The 27,567-nt window shown below is 44.3% G+C and overlaps 1 protein-coding gene across 1 annotated transcript in view; it reads right to left on the bottom strand.

Annotated features, from left to right (window-relative positions):
• Positions 1-27,567, bottom strand: part of ABCB11 (ATP binding cassette subfamily B member 11) — a 404,070-nt gene that overhangs the window by 281,717 nt on the left and 94,786 nt on the right. The window contains exon 2 of the mRNA XM_086948098.1: positions 20,936-21,038. Within this exon, the coding sequence (XP_086804224.1) occupies positions 20,936-21,038 (103 nt within the window). The remainder of the gene's footprint in view (positions 1-20,935; positions 21,039-27,567) is intronic.

Genomic DNA, 27,567 nt, shown 5'->3' with positions numbered 1-27,567 from the left:
GCACCCTGTGGGGTTGTCTGGGGGTCTTATGGTCCACCATGTAAGTGCATTACTCTTTTCTCAATTACCTCAAAAGGCCCAGTCCATAGGTCCTGAAGGTCACTGGGTTCCATGACCCACACTTTCTGTCCAGGCTGTAATTCCACGGTGGAGCAATTTTGGTCATACAACTCATTCATTACAGTCTGACTGGCTTTCAAGTTGTCATAAGCTTGCTTCTCTAACTTGGCCATTTGGCTATGAAAGCCCAGCATGTAGCTTACTACAGCCTGGGGGACTTTCCTGGGAGCTTTCTCCCAACCTTCCTTCAGCAAATTGAGAGGTCCTCTGACAGTGTGACCGCACAGAAGCACAACAGAGCTAAAGTCCACTCATTCCTGCTGTACTTTCAGGTAAGGAAACAACAGGCAGGAAAAGAGGATATCCCACATTTTCCTCAGGCAGAGTTTTGATCATGCCTTTCATTATATTTCAAACGACATGAAATATAAGGAAAAGGCAGTTCTAAACAATGCAATATAAAAATAGAAATGGCTATGCCAGAGAGTCCAATATAAAAGTATTTGTGCAGAGGCTCACTTTATCCCAAGACATAATCCAATTGAGTATTGAATAGAAGTCCAACCGATTTCCCTACAGTTTGGTAACAGTATGCATACAGTGTAGAGGATAACACTTAAGGTTCCCTTTCTTCCAGAGGTGAAGATGCCTTTACCTGTCCCCTGCACAGGATCTTGTCACAATGTACCTCTTTTTTAGTTTTCATTAAAACATCTTTATTTCATTGAATATCGCCAGCATGGAGAGATATGTCTTATTCTCCCCAGCATTTCCAGCAACTGCCACCCATAACATTCCATTCATCATAGAACTCCATATGTCACCAAAACAACCTTTGCAGATTACATTTCCACACTACTCCTCTCCAATCAGGAATTACAGCTTTAAAGGTTTTTTAAGGAATCTCCAATTCAGTCTTCTGGAAGGAGTAGGCCTTACAGCAGTGAAACACGAATGTAGCTACTTGTCACTGTCAGGACATGTAAAACATAAAAGTACATGTCCTGTCTTTTAGTTACACAGCACTCTGCTCTTAGGGTCACTTAGAGCCTACCTTTAGGGGTGACGTGTACTGAAAGGGGAGCTTAAGACTCGGCAAAAGGTTTAAAATGCCAAGTTGAAGTGGCAGTGAATTGCACACACAGGCCCTGCAATGGCAGGTCTGAGACAGCGTTGTAAGGATGCTTGTGTGGTTGGCACAATCAGTGCTGCAGGTCGACTGGGTATATGTCACACCACTTTACAAAGGTTCTATAGGTGAACCAAATATGACAATCAAGTATAATCCAATATCAACGTGTAAGGCAGAAAATTGAAGGAAGACCATCCTAAGGATGACAGGATGACAAGTAGTCTCTGAAAGCATATAATTTTAAACAATATCTATCTCACAGCCATATATCCAACCTTAACAGTAGTGCCAAGATACCTTCTTCGGTGAACGTAGCTTTATTAGTAATAAATTGTGTTTCCAAAGTTTTCAAACCCTATTTATTCTAAGCCCTATTCAAATCTTTTCACTGGCAGTCAACTTTTTCCTCTGTAGCCTGGTTTCTGCTCAAAACCAATCTACTGAGGCAGTGGATCTTAACCTGTGGTCCGGCGACCCCTGGGTCTTACTCAGTGGGTCTTTGAATGCTAAGAAAGTTAAATAATAAATATATATTTTTATATATTTGCATTAAAAAAAGAACAAACTGCCAGCCAGTATACAGTTATTACAGAATCATACTCCAGATCATCTCACAATTACAGTACAAAAAATGTTGCATGTGTACCCACCTCACCCCTGGTCTCAGTGGATGGAAAAAAGAATGCTACTTTGTCAACTCCACCCTGTAAGAACTTATGACGGTATATTCCGGGAACCAGGACGATACCCACAACCCAACATAAATAGAATGGAGTACCTCAGAGAACACAGCAGTCCCGACCCTGCCTAGTTGCCTCGTTCCACCCACGTCAAAAAGTGCTTTCGTGTTTGCCCCCTGACTGTCCCTGGCCCACGTGATGAATGTTTCCCAGATGTCCCTTGGTCTGGAGGAGGGAGGTATTAGTTCCCAAAAAGTAGTCAATTGGGAGTGACCATACGTGATATTCCTGATCCAGTCTTTAAGTATAGCCACCCTCTTCCTCCCCCAGCGGAGTGCAATTTGGCGTTTGGCGTAAAGAAGCAGCAGTGCATGCAGTTTGCGTGTCTTTTACATAGCTTAACAGGCCTAATAATGGAATGGGACCTACAGGGGTGCCGATCATCTGATGGATCGTGTGAAAGACTGCGGACCAATACCCCGCTAGCTGTGGACAACTCCTAACCGTGTGGAGAAAGGTTGCTGGGCCGAAACTACACCTCCAGCAACTTTCATCATCGTGCAGCCCCATGCGATGTAAAGTGTACTATAAAAACGGTGTAGGAACTTAAAGTGTATTAGTCAGAGTTTGTAATTAGGGGATAGTTCAGTGAGTTGTCAACAACAGTACAGTCACTGTTCCTCGGGTAGCGGAGTGGGAAGTTTGTCACTCCACGTGTGGAGGGCCCGTGGTTGTAACAGGGGAGCCGAGGTGCTGTATTAGGTGAGTGTATAGGCATGTGACGGTAGTAGATATTGAGAAGTTGAGGTTTTCATAGTGATTCTGTATATTTGTGATTGTGTAGATAGTGGTTGATGGTACGCATGCAGCTCTCTGTAATTATAGATGTGTGGTTGCCTGATTGTGGGTGTTTTGGTCCTATGATGTTGTGGGCCCATGCTATTGGTTGTGTGGTGGTATATAATGGTGTGTATGTAAAATTGTGGCTGTGCGATCATATGATGGTAGGTGTATGGCCTCCTGAGGATTGGTGTGTGGTCTGAAGGTGAGTGTGCCAATCTGTGTTGTTGCATGCAAAGTGCATTATGATTGTGATCCTGTGACTGTATGATAGTGTGTTTTCATGAGATGTTGGTTGTTTTGATGTATAATAGTGGGTTTGTTAATTGATGATGATGAAGTTGTGGTCATTTGATGGTGGCTGTGTGTGAATGGGTGTTGATGAGTATGTGATTATGAAATGGTGGAGGCATGGGTACAGAGACGGGGCAACCCCATAAACCATCATCAAAATGCTATGCCCCATTAAATGCAACTGGCAACAGGCTAGGAATGGATTTTTAAAGAAAAACCTAGCTCATGTTGACACTTTCCACACCTATAAATATGTTTATTATGGAGGCTTAAATTAACCCTTTCGCTGCTGATGACGAGCTCAGCTCGTCATCACCCACGGGTGTCGTGTGCTGATGACGAGCTGAGCTCGTCATGAATAATGAAAATAACAAATTTGCAGCACAGGGCAAAAATCCCCGCAGCAGCCATGTGGTTAAAGACCTGCACAGCATTGTGAAGCAAACTTCAAAGCATTTCTTGAGCTTTCAAATGATTAGTAAAACCACTTCTGAATGGGCATCTACAAAGATTAGACTGAAAATTAGATAATCATAAATCTGCATGAGTAATCACATTTTGAATTAGTGAAATGCATGTTTAACTTGTGAATTCAACTCCTTCCTTTTTTGAATGGGTGACTCAATGAAAATGTTATTTCACAACGGTATACAATTTAGGCTTCTTAAAATACTTATCAGCCTGATCCATTTTTTAAATCACAGGAACTCTAATCTATCTGTATCATCTGCCTTTAAGGCTCCTCCACACACTTAGTTCTTTGAGGTGAACTTAAGCAAACAATTGCATCATTTTGGACAGTACGCCTAGTACACTTTCACTGGAGGACCCACACTGACACTAGGAAACTGGTACCAACGCCCCAACAATGACAATGGCACCTTCAAAAGGAGCACCACAATTGTCACTGGCATGCTGTCACAGGAACAGCTCGGGGAGAAAATTACAAAAAACAATTTGATGGACAGAATGTAGATCAATGTCTTACATTCACCCCAGTACAAGGATCTGGGCCTAAATCCATCGTTTTTTGCACTCCACACCACCCTGGATCAGATAATGGCTTTATGCAAATCAGCTCTGACCTCTGTTCTCTGATGCTTGATTCCGTTCTGGGAAGGACATGGCTTTTGTAGTTCGGACTGGACTGTTCCCATGGGGCACAGGGTCAGAGCTGATTTGCATATCGCCATTCTCTAACCCAGGGTGGTGTGGAGTGCAAAAAAACGATGGATTAGGACCCAGATCTTTTGACTGGGTTGAATGTGTGACATTGATCCTCATTCGGTCCATCACCTGTTGTTTTTGCAAAGTCACAGGAACAGCAACACTGACATTGTGATATTGTTGTGGCTATAGTGGCAAAGGGGAATTGACATTAGGACACTAATAAAGGGGCACACACAGGGGCACTAGCAAATGGACACTGGCACTGGAATATTAACAATGGCACTAGCACATTGGCACAGGAGCTAATAAAACCCAAACATCGCTACTGACCTAGGACAAGTGATACTGGAATGCTGATACGGGGCCCAAAAATGAATGCTGGGACACAGAAATGAGTTACAGCAAACGAATGATGGACGTAATGCGGACAATGCAAACATTCTCCCCAGTCAAAAGATATGGGTTAAGTCCATCGTTCTTGTGCCCACCACGCCACCCCAGTTTGGACCCAGCCTTATGCATTTCAGTCTTGACCCTGTGCCCCATGGGTACTGTACAGACCGAACTGCCAGGACAGGTCCTCCCTGGACCAGAAACAAGCATTCTGGGACCCGTTCCAGGGTCTGTCACCCTTCTTCAGCCAAGCTAGCTTGAATCCAGTGGCACAGTGAGCAAGGGAACCACGTCTGGGCATACCCATGCCACATAGAGCGAAAAGTGTTACAGCAAACAAATGATGGACAGAATGCTGACAATGCAGACATTCTCCCCCAGTCAAAAGATCTGGGTTAAATCCATCATTCTTTTGCCCACTACGCCACCCCAGTTTGGATCCAGCATTATGCAAATCAGTCTTGACCCTGTGCCTAATGGAAACAGTCCAGACCGAACTGTCAGGCCAAGTCCTCCCTGGACCAGAAACAAGCCTCCTGCGACAGGTTTCAGGGTATGTTACCCTTCTTCAGCCAGGCTAGCTTGAATCTATTGGCACAGTGAGCAAGGGAACCACGTCTGGGCATACCCATCCCACTTAGGGCGAAAAGTGTTACAGCAAACAAATGATGGACGGAATGCTGACAATGCAAACATTCTCCCCCAGTCAAAAGATCTGGGTGAAATCTATCATTCTTTTGCCCACTACGCCATCCCAGTTTGGACCCAGCCATATGCAAATCAGTCTTGACCGTGTGCCCCATGGGAACAGTCCAGACCAAACTGCCAGGCCAGGTCCTCCAAGGACCAGAAACAAGCATCCTGGTACCGGTTTCAGGGTATTTCACCCTTCTTCAGCCAGGCTGGCTTGAACCCAGTGGCACAGTGAGCAAGAGACCCACGTCTGGGCATACCCATCCCACTTAGGGCGAAAAGTGTTACAGCAAACAAATGATGGACGGAAAGCTGACAATGCAAACATTCTCCCCTAGTCAAAAAATCTGGGTTAAATCCATCCTTTTTTTGTCCACTACGCCACCCCAGTTTGGGCCCACCATATGCAAAGCAGTCTTGAACCTGTGCACCACGGGAACAGTCCAGACCGAACTGCCAGGCCAGGCCCTCCCTGGACTGGAAACAAGTATCCTGGGACCGGTTTCAGGGTATGTCACCCTTCTGCAGCCAGGCTAGCTTGAATCCAGTGGCCCAGTGAGCAAGGAAGCCAAGTCTGGGCATACCCATCCCACTTAGGGCAGAAAGTGTTACAGCAAGCAAATGATGGACGGAATGCTGACAATGTAAACATTCTCCCCCAGTCAAAAGATCTGGGTTAAATCCATCATTCTTTTACCCACTGCGCCACCCCAGTTTGGACCCAGCCATATGCAAATCAGTCTTGACCCTGTGTCCCATGGGAACAGTCCAGACCGAACTGCCAGGCCAGGCCCTCCCTGGACCGGAAACCGGCATCCTGGAACCGGTTTCAGAGTATGTCACTCTTCTTCAGCCAGTCTAGCTTGAATCCAGTGGCACAGTGAGCAAGGGACTCACGTCTGGGCATACCCATCCCATTTAAGGTGAAAAGTGTTACAGCAAACAAATGATGGACGGAATGCTGACAATGCAAACATTCTCCCCAGTCAAAAGATCTGGGTTAAATCCATCATTCTTTTGCCCACTATGCCACCCCACTTTGGACCCAGCCATATGAAAATCAGTCTTGACCCTGTGCCCCATGGGAACAGTCCAGACCAAACTGCCAGGCCAGGTCCTCCCTTGACTGGAAACAAGCATCCTGGGACCGGATTCGGGGTATGTAACCCTTCTTCAGCCAGGGTAGCTTGAATCCAGTGCACAGTGAGCAAGGGACCCACATCTGGGCATACCCATCCCACTTAGGACGAAAAGTATTACAGCAAATAAATGATGGACCGGCCACACTCATGTCGTGAAAGACTCAAGACTGGAGACACATGATACTGGAAACCTACTTAAGACCGCATCCGCGGCTTGGTTTACATTGCTAAATTTACATTCTGGCTTTTCCCTAACCGCACTGGCACAAGAATTTAACTCGCAGTCTGCACAAGTGGCTTGCTCCAACTTTAACTATCGTAACCTTGGAACCCTGCTACCAGGTCTCAGCCTTCCGGTGCGTCACCCCTCGTACCTGCACCCAGACCTTTACTGAAATGGTCCCACGCTGGTCACTCTTTATCTTGCCTCCAAAGGCAGCCTGGCCATTGACGCAGGCAATTAAATCATATAAACAGGCATGCTTATTAAAATGTCCTGAAGATGGTCCCAGTATTTTCTTAAGGGATCGAAACACCGTCGACACCTTGTACACCATATACCCGTATTTAAAATGTCCTAGTTTTTGTGTAATGGTTTCTACTGTATATTCTGTTTGTTCTGTGAGAAATGTGCTGAAAACAAACATTTTCCCTTGCCTGAACCCCTCACTTTATGTTGTACGTCTTTCTTGCTAAATTTGGATACAGGCTTGTGTCCCATTTAAAACTGCTTCTTGTTTATTCTTTCTAAATATTGAATTGATTGCACATTAAATATCTGTCTGGCTGGACAGATTTCTACAATAAAGTACTGATTGGGTATATATTTATTATCTTTCAACTATTTTTAGTCTGCGGACCACTGTCTTTAGAAAAAAGTTCAATTACCCAAAGGTCTATGACCAATTTTGATTTGGGTCTCTTTGTCCTTTTACAATATGCAAGTGTGATTAAAGGTATTCCTTCCCCCTGTTTTCGTTTTGTTCCTATAAACCTATATAGAATCTGCACGTTTTTACAACGTACTGTAGGATTGGAGTCAGACTGATTCTAGACAACCCTACCGAATGTGTTAGCCTGTGTACCAGCTAGCTCACAGTGCCACTAGAAACTTTTCTGACCTAGGAGAGAATAGTTCTTGGCAACTATCGAACATGACAACCCTGTCCCATCAGGGATCATGGAAACAGTGTACTACTTTTCGTTCAGTCACTCGTGCTCACTTTGCTTCAGAGAGATACACAGAATATACAGTGGGGACATTTTTCAATAAGCATTTCTTGAACCAGCGTCATTCTAGTGTAAAATTGGTGTGCTGAAACAACCATTAGACAGTAACAGTATACATGAATATAAGCACTAACACAGTAAAAGGATGAGTGCTAGAACAATGAATACAGGCAAGTATATAAAATACATGACAGTAGAATGAGTACTCCCACGATGTGACAAAACTAGATGTAATTAAGTGTATCTAGCATGTATGTAGGCGTAGAAGCCAAGTATCCCTCTAGGATAAAGTCAACCCCATTACCTGAAGTGAGAGACTGTGAGACCCCGTCTTGGTCTCGAGATGGTCACCCCCCAAGGGATGTTAGACCATGGCGAGCTGGAGTGTCTGCGTGCAGGAGCCTCATCGTCTTGCATCAGTGTGTCGGCATGGAAGTCCTTTTCTCCTCTGACTATATCAGCAAGAGATGATGTATATATACCCAAAGTGCTACCCCCTGGGGTTATACCTTTCTGCGTCATGTCGGATCGAGATGACGGAAGGAATGACCCTTATACAAAGTTATTTTGCAGGTTATGGTAGACCTGCTGTCCTGCTGTGATTCTAAGAATCCTCATGCATAATGAATGAGGCTTAAGCCTTTCGGAGAAAACCCCATGTCATCTCTGGACATTACCGTAACTAGGTAAAAGATCAGTACTAATAACCGTTATAGAGTGTAATGGTAGGGAGACTATAGGTGAAAGGTTAGGTGACTACCTGAGCATATATTGCTGTACCTATATGGAACAGGCACTACCACTGGTACAATCTGGGATGACACGACAGCTGGGTTCTGATCTGTGGTTGCTGGCAGGGCTCACCGATAAGGGGTTGCAGATGCAAGCATACTGACATGGATACCCTGAACATGGGCATTAGCATTGACAAAGGGACTCCGACATGGACATTAGACATTGCAACACTGCCAAAGTTTACTGCCAGAACAACACTGTCTAGCTATACAGGCACTACCACTGGTACATAAGGACAATTGCACAAAGCCACTAAAGGTAACATGGCGATATTGGCATTGGGATATTGGCACTGGCACATGGACAATGGCTCAGAAGAACTGAAAGGTGAAAATTGGCACTTGGACATCCACTCTGGAACAGACACCGGGACACTCCAAAAAAGGGGGAGGTAGAGGAGAGAAACAGAGGACTCTGCCTCCTATTTGCTATATTTTAAACCAAAATGAGCTCATCCGTTTTACAGGACTACCTTTCAACTACAGGTGTTAGATAAAAAACAGAGAGTTTTCTTTAAATAGCCCTCCCCCAAAGGGTTTCCCCTCAGTGGTATGCTTCATCACTGGGTTCTTCCCATTCCGTTGAGGATCGGGCGTGCTACCACTTACGGGTTACATGGGAGCCCTTTTTGATATATTCTATGAAGGAGGAAGAGACCGATAGGAATGGGGTGTTGTTATACGTGGAAAAATAAAAATACCTGGTTAGTGGGAAAACTATTCTATTTGTGCCTCTATCCGGTATGATTAAAAACTAGGGGAAAAAAGTTTGAAACTCATGGATTTATGTTTCTGAATTTCTACGGGGGTCGGAGCCATGGGTCGGCTACTTTCCTGAAGCAAGGGAGTAGTCTTGATGCAAGTGTGACTAAAGCATCCCTTACCCCACGTTTGGGCTAATGAAGCCTCATTTTGGCTTCTAGCATATCTTACAGGCATATTACCAAAGCAGTACTGTATGTATATGTATTTCTTTTATTCTTATATTTTTTCTCTCAGAGTAGAATACACTCAAATTTGAGTATTTTGACAGGAGTGGTATCAGGGAGTATTCCTTGGTCCTGAAGAAAATCCTTGAGATAGGGCTTGGAAGATATAGACCGTAGAAACTAAGGGACATAAGTCCATGAGTTTCAAAAACATTCTCTCAGACCGGATAGAGGCACGAATAAAATTGTTTTCCCATTAGCCAAGTATTTTCAGTTTTCCACGTATAACAACCCCCACTTCTATTTTGTCTCTTCAACCTTTATAGAATACATAAAAAAGTGCTGCCACGTAACTCGTAAGTGATAGCACGCCCCCTTCCACAGCGAACCGCAACCACCCAATGATGAGGACTGACACTGGGACAACATGGGTAGATGCGAAATTAAGAGCACTGCCATTCATACTGGGATACTGGCAAGAAAGAATATGCAGAGAGACACTGAAATATGTGCACAAGCACTGACAGGGGCCAGGGGCGGCTCTAGGCTCATGGCGGCCATGGGCAGGGAGCGTAGGTAGGGAGCCCTGGAAGAGGGGGTCCAGGCAGGGCGGAGCGCGGAGGCCAGTGAAGAGGGGGGGCCAGGGTGTTTGGAAGTGGAACAGAGTCGGTATCCAATCTCAGAGGATTATTATATTAAGGATATATATTGGCGTGGTGGCCCCTGGGGTTTGGTGGCACTGTGCAGGTGCACAGCTTGCACATGCCTAAGGCCGCCCCTGCAGGGGCACATGGACTCAGGAACACTGAGAAGTCCACAAACATTAATGCTGAGTCACTGTCATTAGGGCAGCAGGAATGGGACAGTGGCACAGGGATACTGACACTAATATTAGGAACTAGCATGCAACAAGGGCACACATATTGAATATCACAATAATATCCCACCTCTTGAATTTGTTTCCCACCTTTGTTAAGGTTGATAGCAAATTATTTTGGCTAATCCTAGTGCCCATCTCAACTGGCAAATGGACCATCTGATACCTCCGGACCACCAGAAAAGACCCTTTTGGAGTGAAGCATTCCTTTTGAATGAATGACATGCTCCTTATGGAGGTTCATCAAAGAAAAGTAGCAGTCGTATGATTGCTTCTGGGCTTTTTGTTGCTATTTTTGCTGTTTTGGTTCTCTTGCGGACTATAATCATTATTAAATGTGAAAAAAGGAATTTGGGTATGAACTGTCACCATTTATAGAGTGGGGTGCGGTTCTTCTTTGTTGTTTCTTCCTGCTCAGGGGATGAGGATTGTAGTAAATGCGGTACTGAAAAAGGAAAAAAAGACTATATAATATTAATCTCCTTTGTCTTTACTAAAATCAGGGATCTCCAGTCCAACACAAACTGGCTAGGAGTATCTACAACTGTATGTGTGCTATGTCAGTTGATGTTTAACAGGAGAGTACTTTCCAAGACAGGGAGTGCCCAAAGGAAAAAATCATTACTGGTCATGTTTAAGAAAAAATCTCTCTTGCACTTTCTGTGCCTCGCTGTACTTTAAAATTCTCCTATTACTGAAGCTTGTCGTACACGGTTATTTAATTGTCTAGAGCTTGATATTAGTTGCCTTGATAAAAAAAAGTAGCACATCATTGATTTCATCAGTGCTATCACTGTTATTGCCATATGCAATGTCAACTATTGTGGTATGTGGTTGAGGGCGGAGCAGGGCTGAAAGATGGCTGCCACATTGTGAGGCTCTGCCAGCCCAAAGATAAACCTGTCTAATATCCTGCATACCTGGCTGCCATCCGCGTCAGTCCTCAATGAGACTGTCATCAGCAGATGCTGAAACACAGATGACTGTCCTCTAGGTCTACATTTCACTGTGATCCATGCGGCTGGTTCCATTAATATAATGAGGAGGCTGGTGTACAGCCTGGTGTTGCAGGGGCCTTTAAGTGTCTGTCGATCCCCCACCTGGATCATGAGATGCACTCACTGCCATATCGACAGGGGTGGCAAACTGGTCAGGTGTGGTTTTCTGACCAGTCATCACTGCGGGAAACTACCCAGAGGTAGGGATGGCTGCAACTGTGGCAGGGCAGCGGAGGAGGGCACTGTAGTTCCTATCACGTGACCTTTACCTTTTGCTTCCCCCACACTGAGAGCCAGTGGCGTAGGAAGGGGGGTGCGGTGGGTGCGGGCCGCACTCGGTGAAATCATTGAGGGGGTGACAAAATGGCAAAATATGTATTTTAAAACAATATTTTTGCCATTTTCTCAAGCCGGGGGTGACAAGAAATTTTCCGCACCGGGTACCGCCTGACCTTGCTATGCCACTGCCAAGAGTCACAGGGAGATTTTGCAACTGGAGTTTTAAGTGGGGCGGGTCTTTCCCCCTCCCCTCACATTTATTTCTGGAGCCCGGTGGCAGGACTGGTATGGGTGCCTCGCCACGGCCAGTCTGCCTTTACAACCTACCTGATTTTGGCCAAAGCTTCGGAGGCACCCTCTCGGAGAAAGCAATAACATTAGAATAGTAAGTCTTCCTGAATCCACTGCCATGACAACTGTAGAGGAATAACTGGAAAATCTCCTCTGTAGCCTGTTCGGTGAACATCTGTTCTCCATGTTCTCAGTGGAGCGCGTTAATCGCTCAGTAGGACTGCACCCCACCAGGTTCCCTGGTGAGGCCTATCATTGTGCAGTATTTTCATTACAGAAACTGGGACACTATCCTGAGATTACCAAGGCAACAGAATATTGATTTACCAAGATTTCAACCATGCAGTGCAGTCCACCAGCAGGGAGATTCTTCCTGCAAAACACCTACTGATGAAAATGGGAATCCCCTATGCCATCCTCTACCCAATCAGCTTACGCAACACTCTCAATGACAAAACACATTTCTTCACTGACATAAAGATGGTCTTGACCAAGGGGATCCAGGACATGAGTTCACAGATAAATAGTGACCAAGAAAGCCACCTGACTGACAATTATTGAACTTTACTATTGAAGATCCTGATACGTCCTCTCCAGGCCACCCATCCCAATCCTGAGAGGGAAGACAACATGAAGGATGATTCCTAATATTTTTGTTAAATGGGTTTTGCTTTTATCATTTTTGGCAAGGGAAAGGATTATTCTTCAACAAGTCGGGGAAGTTGAAGTGTGTGGATCCTGTACCTGTTTGGGCTTATTCTGTTCCTTATCATGATACCATGTAGATCTCAATGACTTGTTACCAGTCTTCTGATATACTACTGGGACTACATTCTTACCATGCAATCACCGGGTTTAACTGAGGTGACCCTCTCGACATCATGACCACGGGTACACTGTTGACATGGAATATTCAAGGTCTGAATAATCCAAGAAGAGTGAGGCAGACAATTGCGTTCCTTCAGTGGCACATGTTGGATATCAATCTGTTAGAGGAGACCCTCCTTACAGCGGTTGCGTTCCGGGTGGATTAGGGAAGCATACATCTCCACCTACTCTGCATGTGCAAAAGGAGTGGCTGTGATTGTTCTCAAGGCCCTCCAGTGGTGGGAAATGATGCCATTGGTGGATGTAGAGGGCATATATGTCATGGGGCATGGAAACCTTCTGGGACAGAGCATCACGATTGCTTGTGTATAAGGCCCTAATGTCGGCTCACCTGATTTCTTTGCAGCCATGTGGGATAAAATAGTGGCCCTTGGCACTCAACAGCACTGTGGGATAGAGACTTTAATTTTGTTCTTGACCACCAGATTGATCGATCCTCCTCTAGCTGATGTCCACACCCCCATGCTGCTGCTCAGGTACTCTCCCTTATGGAGGAATATGACCAGGTAGACATCTGACTGGCCCAGCATCCCTGTGTGACTGAGAGCACATGTGTGAATAAGACCAGGAGCGCCTGGTCGCATATTGATAATGACTCACTTTGAGATATGTTTGCATAAGCATTATGAATGTTGATTGACTGGCCCGCATGCTATTGGACCATGCTCTGGTCATGCTGACCATGGAGATGCACTGTCCAGTGGATTGCTCCTCAACTTGGTGCCTTTCCCATAGGTGGCCAGATAATGCCATCACCAAGATGTCTATCTTACACAAGCTTCTGTACTTGCTGATGAGCAGCCAGAACCCACCAACTACAGCATTCTTTAGACGTATCAGGTCTCTTCTGAGTCAGCTGACTTGGGCAGGCAGGCAGCGAAGACTGGTGTGGCAAACACTGACCTTGCCATTCGACCAGGAAGAGCTGGGTGCCCCAGACATTGAGCTCTACTATTGCTGCGCGCACGCTAACTAGGCGTTCTACTGGCTGCATGCCATTTCAATTCTTGCCTCATACTGCAGTAGAGGCTGACAATACTGTCGACTGCCCCGGGTGCTCAGCCATCTGCACTACACCTGCGTGCCCTTGTGGGGAAGACACGCCCTTGTGGGGAAGAGGATACGGTGCATTGCAAGGTATGGGCTTGGCACTGCCTCTGCAACAGAGCCCAACTGGACAGTCTATACTCCTCCGGACTTCCCTTGGCCGACAACCTGACAGTGTCACCCAATGGAATCCATGCTAAATGGCGATGGTGCTAGTTGAGGCTGGAGCCTCTGGGCGACTTATACCCTTCCTGCAAATGTATCTCTGAATGATATGTAAGCCCCTTGTCACTACACTTCCTTAGACATTCTTCTATATCACAGACTGCGTAGAGTCTGCAGAGCCACACACAGAACATTGCCCCGCAAACCCTTACCCTTGCAGGCTCCCGGGTGTTTTGCTGAGCAATCCCTCTACTAGACATATGATAACTCATTTGTTATGCCGCTATGCAGGACAAGAAACCAATGATCACACCTAGCACGCTGATGAGATGGTAAATAAACATTGACGCAGACCTATCTGATGAAACATGGAGTGTAATGTAATATATACTGTGTGTCATACATCGCGTGATGTTCCACGCAGTGTAGGACCATTCTGTTACACGTGCTGTTGCTCGTGGATAAACATGTTGTGATTTAAATGTAATGTTACTCGCGCATGGATGTCTGATCCGCGGTTGGCCTTTGTCACCGTTAGCTTGCCGCTGGTCAGACGCTCCATGATCGGGTGGAGTTTCTCTCTTGAATACACTTCCTCTTAATTATCTTTAAAAGTCTTCCGACAATTCCATCACATTTTGGCAACGATTGGAAAACAAAACTCCACCCCATACCCACGCAGGAATTTAAATTCTACTTACTACGGATATTCTCCAGAACTTACATCGTTTATCACGAAGCAAGACCTCTTGGTAAGACACAAATTTCAATTGGCTATCTGGGATTTTAGAGGCGTATCTACTTGTTTATTGGATGTTACTTCATGCTTCGTTAAAGAGCCTCGCCAATTGGTTGGTGTCAATCAGCTGAGTGAAACACTTAATATCATTGGTTTTGTCTATTTCACCACACGCATTTCAACGAAATGCTCGGCGTGAAGGTTGAGAAAACTTTGATGTAATAGACGTTTCGCCAGTGAAGATTAGGGTATCGTAATTTGAAGTGTGTTTGCAATTTGGAAGACGTATCTTCAACGATGCGCACGTTTGTTGAAAACACAGTCTGACTGCGTTATTTAAAGAATTTACCAAAGCGTATCATCTCAGCGATACGCACGCTTGAACAGTGTAATTATAATTGCGTATTACTTCAGCGATACGCACGCTTGTTCAGAACAGTGTAATTATAATTACGTATTACTTCAGCGATACGCACGCTGGTTCAGAACAATATATTTTAAAAATCGTATTACTTCAGCGATACGCACGCTTGTTTAAAACACAGCCTGACTCCTTAATTCAAAATTGTTCAGAACACAGTATATTCACAATATTTTAAATAATTTTAAAGTATCGATATAACAATACACTCGCTTGCTTTGAAAGTGATTCCATTGTTTATGCATGTTTATTGTATCATTTAAAAACATTATGTTCGTGTGCACATTTTAATGATCTTTTATTCAACTGGTGTTATTTCCAAAACTTTATTTATTATTTTCTTGTTTTATTTTATTTTTGAATATGTCTAACAATCAATGGCATCAAATTACGCAACCACCACCATTTTTGAGTGAACCAGGAGCTCCTGACATTATATGGACTGAATGGTTTGGTTTATTCGAAAATCATTTGATTGCTATTGATGCTTCTGAGTATTCCTCTCAACATAAATTCGCAATTCTTTTTGGATGTTTAGGTCAAGCTGGTCAGCGGATTTTTAAAAGTATTACCCCTATAGCTCCTCCTATTTCTCAAGATCAAAGTGGAGATAACTCTTGGAATATTTATATTGAAGCCATTGCTAGACTTAAAAAACAGTTCTGTGATGAACCTAATATTATGTTCGAGTGCCACAATTTTTATTCCAGGAAACAAAAAGAGGAAGAGAAAGTAGAGGAATACATTTCTGCTCTTAGAGTCCTCGCTATCACATGTAACTTTGAACCTTCACCAGATCATTTTATAAGAGATCAATTTGTGTTCAATTGCGCTTCTAAGAAAATTAAACAAAGGATCCTTGGATGTAAAAACCCATCGTTAAGTGAGGTTATTGACCTTGCTTTAAGTATTGAACAGTCTACTTTGACTAGTAAGGTGGTTATGGAGCCAGCCGAACAAGGAATTAATGCAGTGGACTATTCTGATTAGGATCAGGAAGGAGCTGTTTGTGCAATAAATTCTAAAGGCAGAACTCAACTTAACTATAAACCTTTCCAAAAGAAAAAGACTAGTTTCTGTTATAGATGTGGTTCAAAAGACCACATAGGTAATGCTCCAAACTGTCCTGCACTTAAGAAACGTTGCTCTATTTGCAAGAAAATTGGCCATTTTCAAGGAGTTTGTAGGTTTGCTAAGAAACCTCCAAATGTAAATTTCATTGATGTGGATTCTTGTTCTAATTCCTTAAAGAACATTGTTGTGACTTTAGATTATAAAGGCGATGTGGATTCTATCAAAGGTCCTTCATGTTCCGCTATCATAGATAACGTTCCTTTACAGGTTATGGCGGATTCGGGCTCGCCATTTACAATCCCCAGAGACTCAACTTTTTATGAAAAACGGGATAGAAGAGTTGAACTAATCAAATCTGATGTAAATCCCAAGGCATTTGGTGAGAAGGATATCAACATGATGGGTTATTTTGAAGGGTTGGTCCAATATCTTGGGAGGCAAACAGTAACTAAGATTTATGTTGCCGAAAAAGGTAAGAACGTTCTAGGGTGGAAAGATCTTGCTAGGATGGGGATATATCTAGTCCCTGGAGATGATAACCCTATCAAGGTGGGGGAATTACCTAAACCTAAACCTGTTTCCAGTGATTTTCCTGTTTCCATTGTGGAATGTTCTGATACAAATGTTCAAGATATTATTTCTGAATTCAAACCCGTTTTTAAGGAAATGGTTGGAGCGTGAAAGGATTCGAACACAAGATCAGGTTGATACCTGGGGCTCAGCCTGTTGCACATAAGGTTAGAGCGGTTCCATTAAGTGTGAGATCAGAATTGAAGAAAATGTTGAATGATTTATGTGATCAATTTGAATTTTCTGTGAAGTTAAGAAGATGATTGTCTCAGCTAAGGCCATACACGATTTTAGGGAGGATGCTGTTTCTGTTATTACAGTAGATGCAAGTATTTCTGGCCTGGGTGCGGTTCTCACTCAGAAAGTTAACAGTCAGGAGCAGACTGTCGCATTTGCTTCTAGAGCTCTTAAAGATTTGAACAAAGATACAGTACAATAAAGAGAGACGCTCTAGCTTGTGCCTGAGCGGTCCACAAATTTAAGATGTATATTTGGGGGAGAAAATTCGAGTTGGTTGCTGACCACAAACCTCTAATTTATATTTTCAATAAGTCTAACTCTGCTTCCATGTCAGCAAGACTTATGAGATTAGTTTCGAAGTTACAAGAGTTTAATTTTACGGTTAAACACATCTTGGGGGGCAAGAATTTTCGTGCTGATTGTTTATCCAGGATGGCGATGGTCAAGGATGATGAAGAAGACTTTCTGGTGGAAGATGTAGAGTGTGTTACTCTAGCGGACGCTGTAAATGAAATGAGTGATGTTATTTCTGAGAGTGATTGGAAGGAGGCTGCCCCAGTTGACAATGTTTTGTTGAAAGTTATGGACTTTGCTACCCATTGTTGGCCTGAGCCTAGGGGTTTGAGCGGTGATCTGCGTAGATTCACTCAAGTTGCGGAGGAACTCTCAGTGGAGAATGGTATAATTCGGAGAGGGGAGAAATTTGTTCCTCCTTTCAGACTTCGTGAACCCATCATCAATAAGGCACACCAAGGTCATTTAGGGGTGACTAAAACGGCTATGCGTATTAAACAACATTATTGGTGGCCTTCAATGGATATTCAAGTCAGGAATTTGATTGACTCTTGTCCTGAGTGTTTGTTGTCTGACAAACATTGGTGCACTTTAAAGGTACCTTTGCATCCTACTGAGTTTCCTGACTCACCCTGGGAAAAAATTGGTATCGACTTTTCAGGGCCGTATTCCATCTTGCAACAAGAGAATAAGTATGTAATTTTATTAGTCGATTATTTTTCAAAATGGATGTATTTTGATTTTGTAAAATCTCCAGATTCGGATTCTACCATAGCTTTTCTCAAAAAGATTTTTGATTTGGAAGGGTCCCCTAAGTCAATTGTCACGGACAATGGGACACATTTTGTTTCAGATAAAATGTGTACATTTTTGAAGGAGTTGGATATCAAGCAATTGAAGGTGGCATTATATTCTCCAGCCTCCAACGGTCTAGTTGAGAGGGGGAACAAGGTAATTAAAGAGGGTATCCAGACCGCGGTGTCATGTGGCTACAAGGTAGGGGAGTTTGTCAAACAAAAAGTCTGGCACTATAATACGTCCCCTCATTGTGTTACGGGAGTGTCTCCTTTTTCTCTTCTAAGAGGGAGGGAGAATCGTTCTATTTTGTTTCCTCCGTGGTTGTGTCAAAGTGCTGTTGGGAAAACAACTGATTTAGATTTGGTTAGGAAGGCTGTACGAGATAAACAAAATCAAATGAAGTTGCATTTTGATGGTGGTTCGGATGGTAAAGTTGTGGATATACTGGCTGGTGACTGGGTGTTGATTAAGAATCTTGGGAGAGTAATCAAAGGTCGTTAGAAGTTTTTTGCACCGGTCCAGGTTTTGAAAGTTAGCAAGGGAGCTGCATTCCTTGGTAAAAAGGGTTGGTGGAATATGCGTCAGTTAGTAAAATTGACAGATCAACAAGCTGAGATCATTAAAGGTAAACTTAGAGAAAATAGTTCAGATAATTTGGATTTGAGTTCTTGGCTGAGTGTACCTAATGTTTCAAATGAATCCACTGATATTTCTCCTAGCCAAGTTGGTAACCAGCTTTCTGTCAGAAATGTTGCAAATTCACGAAATGTTGCTGATAATCAAACTTTTTCTTCATTTGGCAGACGAATCAGAGTACCAGAGAGATATAATGAATTTATTAGATTCTGAATGTTTATTTAGTTATTTATTATTCGCTGTTGTAAGGGGGAAGGTGGTGTAATGTAATGTATACTGTGTGTCATACACCGCGTGATGTTCCACGCAGTGTAGGACCATTCTGTTACACGTGCTGTTGCTCGTGGATAAACATGTTGTGATTTAAATGTAATGTTACTCGCGCATGGATGTCTGATCCGCGGTTGGCCATTGTCACCGTTGGCTTGCCGCTGGTCAGACGCTCCGTGATCGGGTGGAGTTTCTCTCTTGAATAAACTTCATCTTAATTATCTTTAAAAGTCTTCCGACTCTTCCATCACATGGAGGTATCACTGCTCCCAAACAAGAATGCTGATGGCAAATTAAAGGCTGAGGGCTGAGGCTCATACATATAAGTGTTTTGCCAGCACTTGGCACACGTGCACTAACCTGTGAAATATGGGCCTTACCCAGGAGGAGACTTGCGGGCGATGTGGTGTCGAGGGGTCCGACCTTCTGCACCTTTCGTGGGGATGCACTAAACTTGCTGAATCTTGAAATACTGTCTTCAACTCCATGGACTTGAAAATAGAGACTCTGTGTGCTCGTAGTCCTGCTGGGATATGTCAAAGACCTTCCAGCTGATCATGCCGCTTGGCAGCGATGCTGCTGCTCATTGCAAAGAGAAGGGTGGTGATGCCCTGGGGAGGGCCAGACTGGCCGTAGCGGGCACAGGGCATTTTCCCGTGGGCCGCCAGGGTGGGGCCGGTTTTGAGCCCATGTAGGGCTGTTTTTGTTACCGGGGGCCAGGCACATTGCCAAACTGTGACAAAATCGGCAAAAACCGTCCCTAGTAAACAGCTGCCCCCAGGGACCAGCTGAGCAGTTTGCCAGGCCAGGTTGCGGTTCCCAGTCTGGCCCTGCGGGGGACGGAAGCACAGCCCTAAACATGATGACTGGTGTGAGATGCAGCGTGTTGCCGGGAAAGACTGGGAGACTAATGGGCGTTGATGCCAGTAACATTTCACAACAGAAACACCTACAGTCTCCGCAGTCCTAAACTGACTATTACATTATAGTTTATTAATACAAAAAATATGTAAACACATCTTTGTATAAGTTTCACTTTGTGAATCAGGCCCTGGATTTTTCAATCAGACATTTTTAATCATTGTGGTACTTGTCAACATTCAGGATCTTCATTAAACACATTTGTTATTTAGATTCAATGACAGCTTCACCATTGGACAGTCATGAGAATACCTAAAAACCGGAACTTTTCTAATAGGTGTACTCCTGAGCAGCCAAGAGGAAACATGTATTCATTCTATTAAGTCACTGTGCTATTAGGATTTTTCCCAGCTCTGCCTAGTGCTTAATTTCAGCAGGTGATTGCTGGTCGTGGCCACCGACACTCATTTTTGGGGACCGACACTTATTTTTCCTGATCAAGGGGAAAGAAGAAGCAGGAGAAAGACTCATCAGGTGTTACCAAAGGACAAAGGAGGAACCTCAAACATTGTGATTAAGGGGAAACGGGAGACTAGTAGTGGATTAAAGAGGACTGATGCTGCTTGAAGATTACACATCATTGGTATTCCGTGCACTAACATTTAATAATGCTGGCCGTGGACTTCTGAGCACAGCTTTGTGCACCGGCACGCATTGGTTTACAAATTAAGCACACGCAGTGTCATGCTAATCAAGCCCATGAAAGATAGAGTATCGATTAAATTCGTCTGCCACGTCAGTCCAATCATAACTGAAGAATTCAATGTATTTATTATATGTGATAAAACTCTGAATTTGTTGTAAAAACTCTTCAACAATCACGAAAGTTGACTATGGATGGCATTTTGATTTTGCTTAACTATATTCTCACAGAGAGCCTTAAGTAGTTTGATGAAGAGAGCAAGTCAATCCAGTACTGACGAGTCCCAGAAAGCGGCCTGGTGCATCGTCAGTGCCCCGCCAATTCATCTAGCTCAAATAAGCCTAGCATGTTGTCGCGAGTGATCACTAATTCGAACCACATGTGCACGATTACATTAAGAACTGAGGTGCAAGAGACAGATTCTTACCGGACTCATCTGAGTAAAATGCTCGATTGTCTTCCCCCAACTTCTTCAAGCTGCGTAGATGAACTGGATTAGTCAAAATGTATTTGTCCTTCATCCTTGGATTCTACAAGATACACAAATAGGTGGATTAGACATTGATGCATGACATGCATGTTACATGCTGTATTACATGCGGATGAGATCTAGAATAATTGATGCTCAATAACTATTTCTAACGATTGGGTATTTCAGTTTATATTTACATTCACTGCTTTTACAAGGAAAATGATTTTAATTTTTTGGCAATCTGGTGGATTTAATGATTTTTAGTGCCGAAAAGGTACTAATAAAATGCAGAAATTGTCTCATAGGAAGAGGGGGAGGCAAAGTTGGCTGGGGATCTGGTGCTTGTTTTGGCACGCAATGCATACATGAGAGGCAGAGAGGATGGTCTCCTGATATGCAGGCAAGGGAACAGGTATGTTTAATGAGTATTAGCTTGTGTATTCTTGGGCATCCTCAGCTGCCTGACAGTCAGGGTCTTCTAGAAGATGGTCAGTACACCTCTATCCTTTGTCACTTGATACATATATGTTTGTTGAGGTCAGATGTACAGATGCTATGTGTTATGAAGATGGTTTGTAGCAGCAATGTGTAGGGAAATGCAAAAATGTAGCTTATTTCAGCTGCACTTAATACACATTTTGACTACAGAAAACATACATAATAAAGTTAAAATTGCAAATATCATCCCTTGATTAAAATTACATAATTTGATGGACTCTCTTCTGTAAGCCCCAGTCTTATAGTCACCATTTCATCCATGCTTACCTGCATGTCATCATCAAGTTTCAATTCCGCTGTCTCTGATTTCAATTCCCCGCCTTATAACTCTCCGGTTTCAATTGCGCCGCTTAATAAAAATGCAGGCGGCTGGAATTTAAACCAGTCAGTCATTCTGGCTGGATCTGCCCATCGGTGGCCCCAACGTAATCCCTGAGGACGGCGTTTCCACTGTCGGGATTACAATGTCGATTTCCGACAGTCTTTCAATATCGTGGTTACCGACATGGAAAGCCTCTCGGAATGCGACTTTAGGTGCCCCCAGCAGGGCCCCCACTCCACCATGGCCGCCGGTCGGGGGCCGAGGGTTAATCCCTGCACCATGTGGCAGGCATCTTCGGTGCAGGGAGTGATAGAATCTACAATTTCTCCACGGGAGCTTGTGCTACAGCCGGTTTACAGCCGCACCACAAGCTCCCATATAGAAATGGGAGTATGCAACCACACCATGTGCTATAGCATTGTAATGGCAGTGTCGGGACCACCGACTGTGGCGATCACACCCGCCCCACATTTTAATCAGGCCCATAGTGCTATTCACAAAAGTAGCCTACACTTGTGGGTAAATCACATCTTTAATTTGCTCTAATGCTTTTGGGTAACTGAACAACTTCAGGCTATTCACAAAATTCGACTGTACTGTTACTCAAAAGTGAAAAAAGGGTTGAGCAAAATGTATGAGTCAAAGGGCCAGTCCTAGGACCGCTGTACCCAAAGTGGCAGTCCAATGACCGCCACCACTGTGGGTCCGCCTGCAGTATTACGAGTGTGGCGTACCACCACAGGACCAATGCGACTGCCAGGATTCAATATCCCATGGTGGTGGCACAGTCCAAGGGAAAGGAATATGCTGGCGGTGCTGCTGCAGCACCACCGAGCATATCCCGAGTTGCTTTTCAATGCCTATTTCATGGCGATGAGCCCACCATGAAATGGGTGTGTGAGATGCAACTATGGAGGCCCTAACAAGGGCCCCTGCTGCTTCTGCACCTGGGAGGGTGGACACAGGGGGGAATTACACCCCTGTTCATGCACTGTGTGGCATGCACAACATGGTGCATGCCACACCGTGCAGAAACATGCTGCCTCTCCATCTCTCTGTCCCTCTGCCTCTCTGTCTGTCCCTGTGTGTCCCTGTTTCTGTCTGTCCCTGTCTCCCTCCCTCTGTCTCCCTCTCCGTCTCTCTGTGTGTCTCTGCCACTATCTGTCTCACCCTGTCGCTGTCTCTGCCTCTATCTGTCTCTGTCCCTGTCTCTGTCTATCTCTGTCTCTGGTTCTCTCTCTCTCTCTCTCTCTCTCTCTCTCTCTCTTTATCGCTGTCTGTCTGACTGTCTCTACCTCTATCTGTCTCTGACTCTATCTGTCTCTGCCTCTGTCAGTCTGTCCCTGTCTCTGCCTCTATCTAGCTCTGTCTGCCCCTGTCTCTATCTGTCTCTGCCTCTATCTGGCTCTGTCTCTTTATGTCTCGATCTGTCCTGCCTCTATCTGTCAGTCTGTCCCTTTCTCTGTCTCTGTCTGTCTTTGTCTCTATCTCTATCTGTATCTGTCTGCTTCTGTCTCTATCTGTCCCTGTCTCTGCCTCTATCTAGTTCTGTCTGCCCCTGCCTCTATCTCTCTGTGTCTCTATCTGTCTTTGCCTATATCTGTCTCTGCCTCTGTCTGTCAGTCTGTCCCTGTCTCTATCTCTATATGCCTGTTTCTGTCTCTATCTGTCTCTGTCTCTGTGCCACGGGCAGTGCACACGTACTGTGTCTACACGTTCCCGTTACCAACCCAGAGACAACCTCCCCACTCCCCCCCTCTCCCTCTCCCAGTGTAATGTAAAAGCCAGCTCATTTTCTCTCTGAATTTGCTGCTTCACGGGGTTTGTGTCCCACCATTGGACCTGGGGTCACATCTATCCTTGGCTTTAATTCTGACTCTCACCCCGAGCTGTCAGATCAAAGCCCCCCTTTGGCGCCAGTCACCCGTCCGTGTAAGTATGCATGCATCAATTGTATATAGCTAGTCATTTTTCAAACTAAGAAGCAAGTCGCCATTCGCCCCTGGTCTGCTCCAGCCGTATATCATTAGAGCATCACGTTATATTTTTTATAAACAAATATCCCCACATCAGGAGGATTTTTCGTCCGGCACATACTGGGCAGTGCATTTCTTATTTCATTTGTAGACCAGGAGGCGAATATCAATACCAATACATCTCAGATTCATGCTATGTTTTTTAATCATACTTATGAAGTCGCATTAGACGCCATGCAGACTTGCTGGTTTTAAAGTCCAATTGCCGTTACGAAGCCGCATGAGTCGCCAGGAAACATTAGCTCTTCATATTCGTGATTTGACTTTTCGGTCGTTGCGAGACCTTCCTAAGCCATTACATCTCTTGTGAATTGCCAGCACATGGAACCAAAGATAACTCTACTTTTATCACTGCTTGCTGATACCATGGTGTTTTGCGCTGTCATAAATCTGTGATTAAGTAGTACGTGGTTACTCCTGAAGAAGGCGCTGGTCGCTGAAACGCGCGTCGATAGTATTATTGTGCCACTGTTAATTTTTAACTAATTATGTTTTTGTATAAATTTATGATGTCATTTGTTAATTATTGATGTGATCGGCTCTTCGAGTCTGAGATATAAAAAACTCTTTTTATGCAACATGTAGTTTTATATTGATTGAGTTAATAAAAAGCAGAATTTTAATTGTTATTAGTTTTTCTCTCTCCTCTCTGTCACTATATAAAACAAGCAAATAGTAGTTGCCTAGGTTGTTATTTTTTGCATGTCAATTGTATATAGTGCCAACCTGGCGGCGAGCATTTGTGTGCTGTGCTGCGAGAGCAGAGACCAGGCTTGAGCTCCCTGGCCTTGGCTCAACCCTCTGACTACAGGCTGGCGGAAAACATCACATCACAGGCTCTTAACGCACACCTCACCCAGCTCTCACTCCCTGCTGCTCTCCATAACCTCACCTGGCTCTCACTCCCTGCTGCCCTTCATCACCTCACCCGGCTCTCACTCCCTGCTGCTCTCCATCACCTCACCCGGCTCTCACTCCATGCTGCCCTCCATCACCTCCATCACCTCACCGGGCTATCACACCCTGCTGTCCGCTGTCATCTGCTGTCACCTCAACCTGCGTGTGTGGCAGCCTGGGCTGAGACAGCTTCCCGGGCAACCACACAGCTGCACCCTAATACTTCACAGGTCTTTAGAAGACCATTTACTTGTTAATGAGGCTTTGTTGTATTTCACCTCTTCTTAGCACCCCTGCATCTCCACTGTGACAATCACTGGAATCGCCAGGCCCCCATAGAGCAGAGTCTCTCTGAGGTCGCGCTGCTGCAACCGGCGGTGTTTGCTGACATTCTTTAGAAAAAAAAAACACAGGCACGATGTCTGCAAGGTCCGGGGGCCGCCAAGGAAGGCTTGCCGGACCGCTGGCGGCCCGTGGGCCGTACTATGAGTACCTGTGCCCTAGGGTCAAGTGTGAGCGACATCTAAATATCAAGGCCTGAACCATATTCTGGAAATCATGTGGGGTCAGTGGCGTAGCAAGGTGGGGCGGTCTGCCTCAGGAGGCCTGAGTTTTGGGGACGGCGGCCGCTCTCATCTGCAGCAAACGCAGGATTCATTTGCCAAATCGACACCCCTCCCCCCCCCTCTCTTACAGCTGCCACGGGATGGCAAAGGCTGGGACCGCCCCACAAAAGGCCAAGCTATGCCACTGTGTGGGGTTCATTGTTTGTATTCCCTGACTGCGTCCATCATATCATGCTTTCTTAATCCGGGCCAGAAAAATTAGTAGGGGTCACGCTGCCCTAAACAAGGCAGGGCGGCATCCACTTTGAACTGGCAGTCCAGTCACAAATAGGCTCTCAGGTTAAAGGGACCGCATGTTGATGCAGAATGATCAGGGACACTGGAATTACACTGCAGAGGAAGAAAAGATTATACCAGATTATGGGGCATGGCTGGTTACAATATGTGCCAAGTACAAAAACACATTTTGCTACGCAATACAGCACATTTGTGGGAGTAGCATTTCAAATGTTCTTCTTTTTAACACAGTGATAACATATGAGCAAACGTTTTAACTCACTGGTACCACTTTAACACACAAATGCAAAATCTGCAACTAAAATGTGGCCTGTTATGCTCTGAAAAAGTCTGACGTGGCATCAGATGTGACACTATGTGTTAGTAACTTTGATCTGGTTGAGCTAGAATAACATTGTTTTGTTGACATCTGCAAATTATGCACCAAATAATGGATTATGTGGCAAGTGCTGCAAATCAACCATTAAAGGAAAAATTCCAGAGAAACATATAAAAATATCAGTGGCCCCGAAGATGATGTAACTTTAGTCTCTATGCTACTAAAAGCACAGTGTTGAAAAAAGCCTGCAAAATATGCACAGCTGATGCGAAAACCTATATAAACATTTATAGATCCTTTAAATTGCAGCTCCTACTATGATGTTGGTAGAGTACTGTATATCACAGCTGGCAACGACTTGAGGAAGACAGCACTTGCCATCAATAAATGTAATGTTCAAGCCAAGAAAACACACATCTGTTACTAAATAGTCAGATGACTGCATGGGTCAGAGATTAGGAGATGAGGGCACCAGTCTAGAGCCCAGGGAAGTGCAAGCAGACAAACCTACCCATGTGTAATAGAGATTCATTCATAAATACTCTGATGTGAGTGCTATCCAGACAGACAGACAAGAAAACTGGAAAACATACAACTGTGGCAAGAAGAACACTATGTCCTCTAGACCATGACATTACACAACAAGGTTGGAAAAGAGGCCAGTAAAGCATATGAAAAGGACAAGGGATGGAGATATACCGAGTGTTTGACATCCTACATAAACTAGTGAACCGGCACAAGCTGGAAAGACAAACTCGTTTCCACATGTGATGCTGACTAGTTGCCTGGGATTCTTGTATTTCGCAGACAATCTCTTCATGGGGGGCCAATGGATTTTCAAGTCTCACTACAGAAGTATCGGGCCTCCAAAGCTTTTGTGGCAACTAGCTGCTTTAGAGACTAGATATGGTTGAGTAGAGAATGAATGCATTCTCCTCCACCACTAATTATTCACTGAGGCAGTAGAACTAAACACAAAGTTAATTCTGCTGCTAAAACTGTCTGAAGTTCATAGCTTTACACCTTTTGTTAAATGAAACTTCACAGGTGTGCAGAATTACCTGCAACACATCTTTCTTGCAGGACATATTTTTCCCAAGAAAGGTAGGTTTTTCCAGATTTTGTCCCACAAACCCTACTTTCTGCAGGGTTTTTACACCCACTTTCCATAAATAAAAGCTATGTCAGTTTTATAGAGGTGGAAACATTCACAAATGTTTTTTTGAATAACTCTGCAAACTGGGCAAAGATTCATCCAAGGCTGCTCTTTTCATGGATGTGGTGCAAGTAGTCCATGGGCCTCTTTCCTGAGACTATATGCAGAGGGTCCTCGCCAGCCTGGTTGCCAACATCCACTTCACCTCCCTAGTAGCTCATGCTGCTAATCCTCGTCCTGAAGTAATTATGCTTGTCAAAAACTCTTTAGCGCTTTGTATTCTAAGTTTTACTGTAATTAATTTTGAATCATCTGACCAGGAACAGGCATTGTGATATCATATTGGTGTATACATTGCAATGATGTGGTATTTTATCAAAGGTAACCACAGTGAATTCACTACTTGAACTTGATTACAGATTATTATTTCATGCCTATCTCATTACTTGATGCGCTTAGCACTGTCTTCTTAACATTTGCCCTACTTTCCAGGTCA

The sequence above is a fragment of the Lissotriton vulgaris genome, unplaced genomic scaffold (genome assembly GCF_964263255.1).
Source record: "Lissotriton vulgaris unplaced genomic scaffold, aLisVul1.2 SCAFFOLD_1578, whole genome shotgun sequence".
NCBI classification, from domain to species: domain Eukaryota; kingdom Metazoa; phylum Chordata; class Amphibia; order Caudata; family Salamandridae; genus Lissotriton; species Lissotriton vulgaris.
The sequence above is the reverse complement of the archived record's forward strand: the minus strand, read 5'-3'. Positions and strand labels throughout refer to the sequence as shown.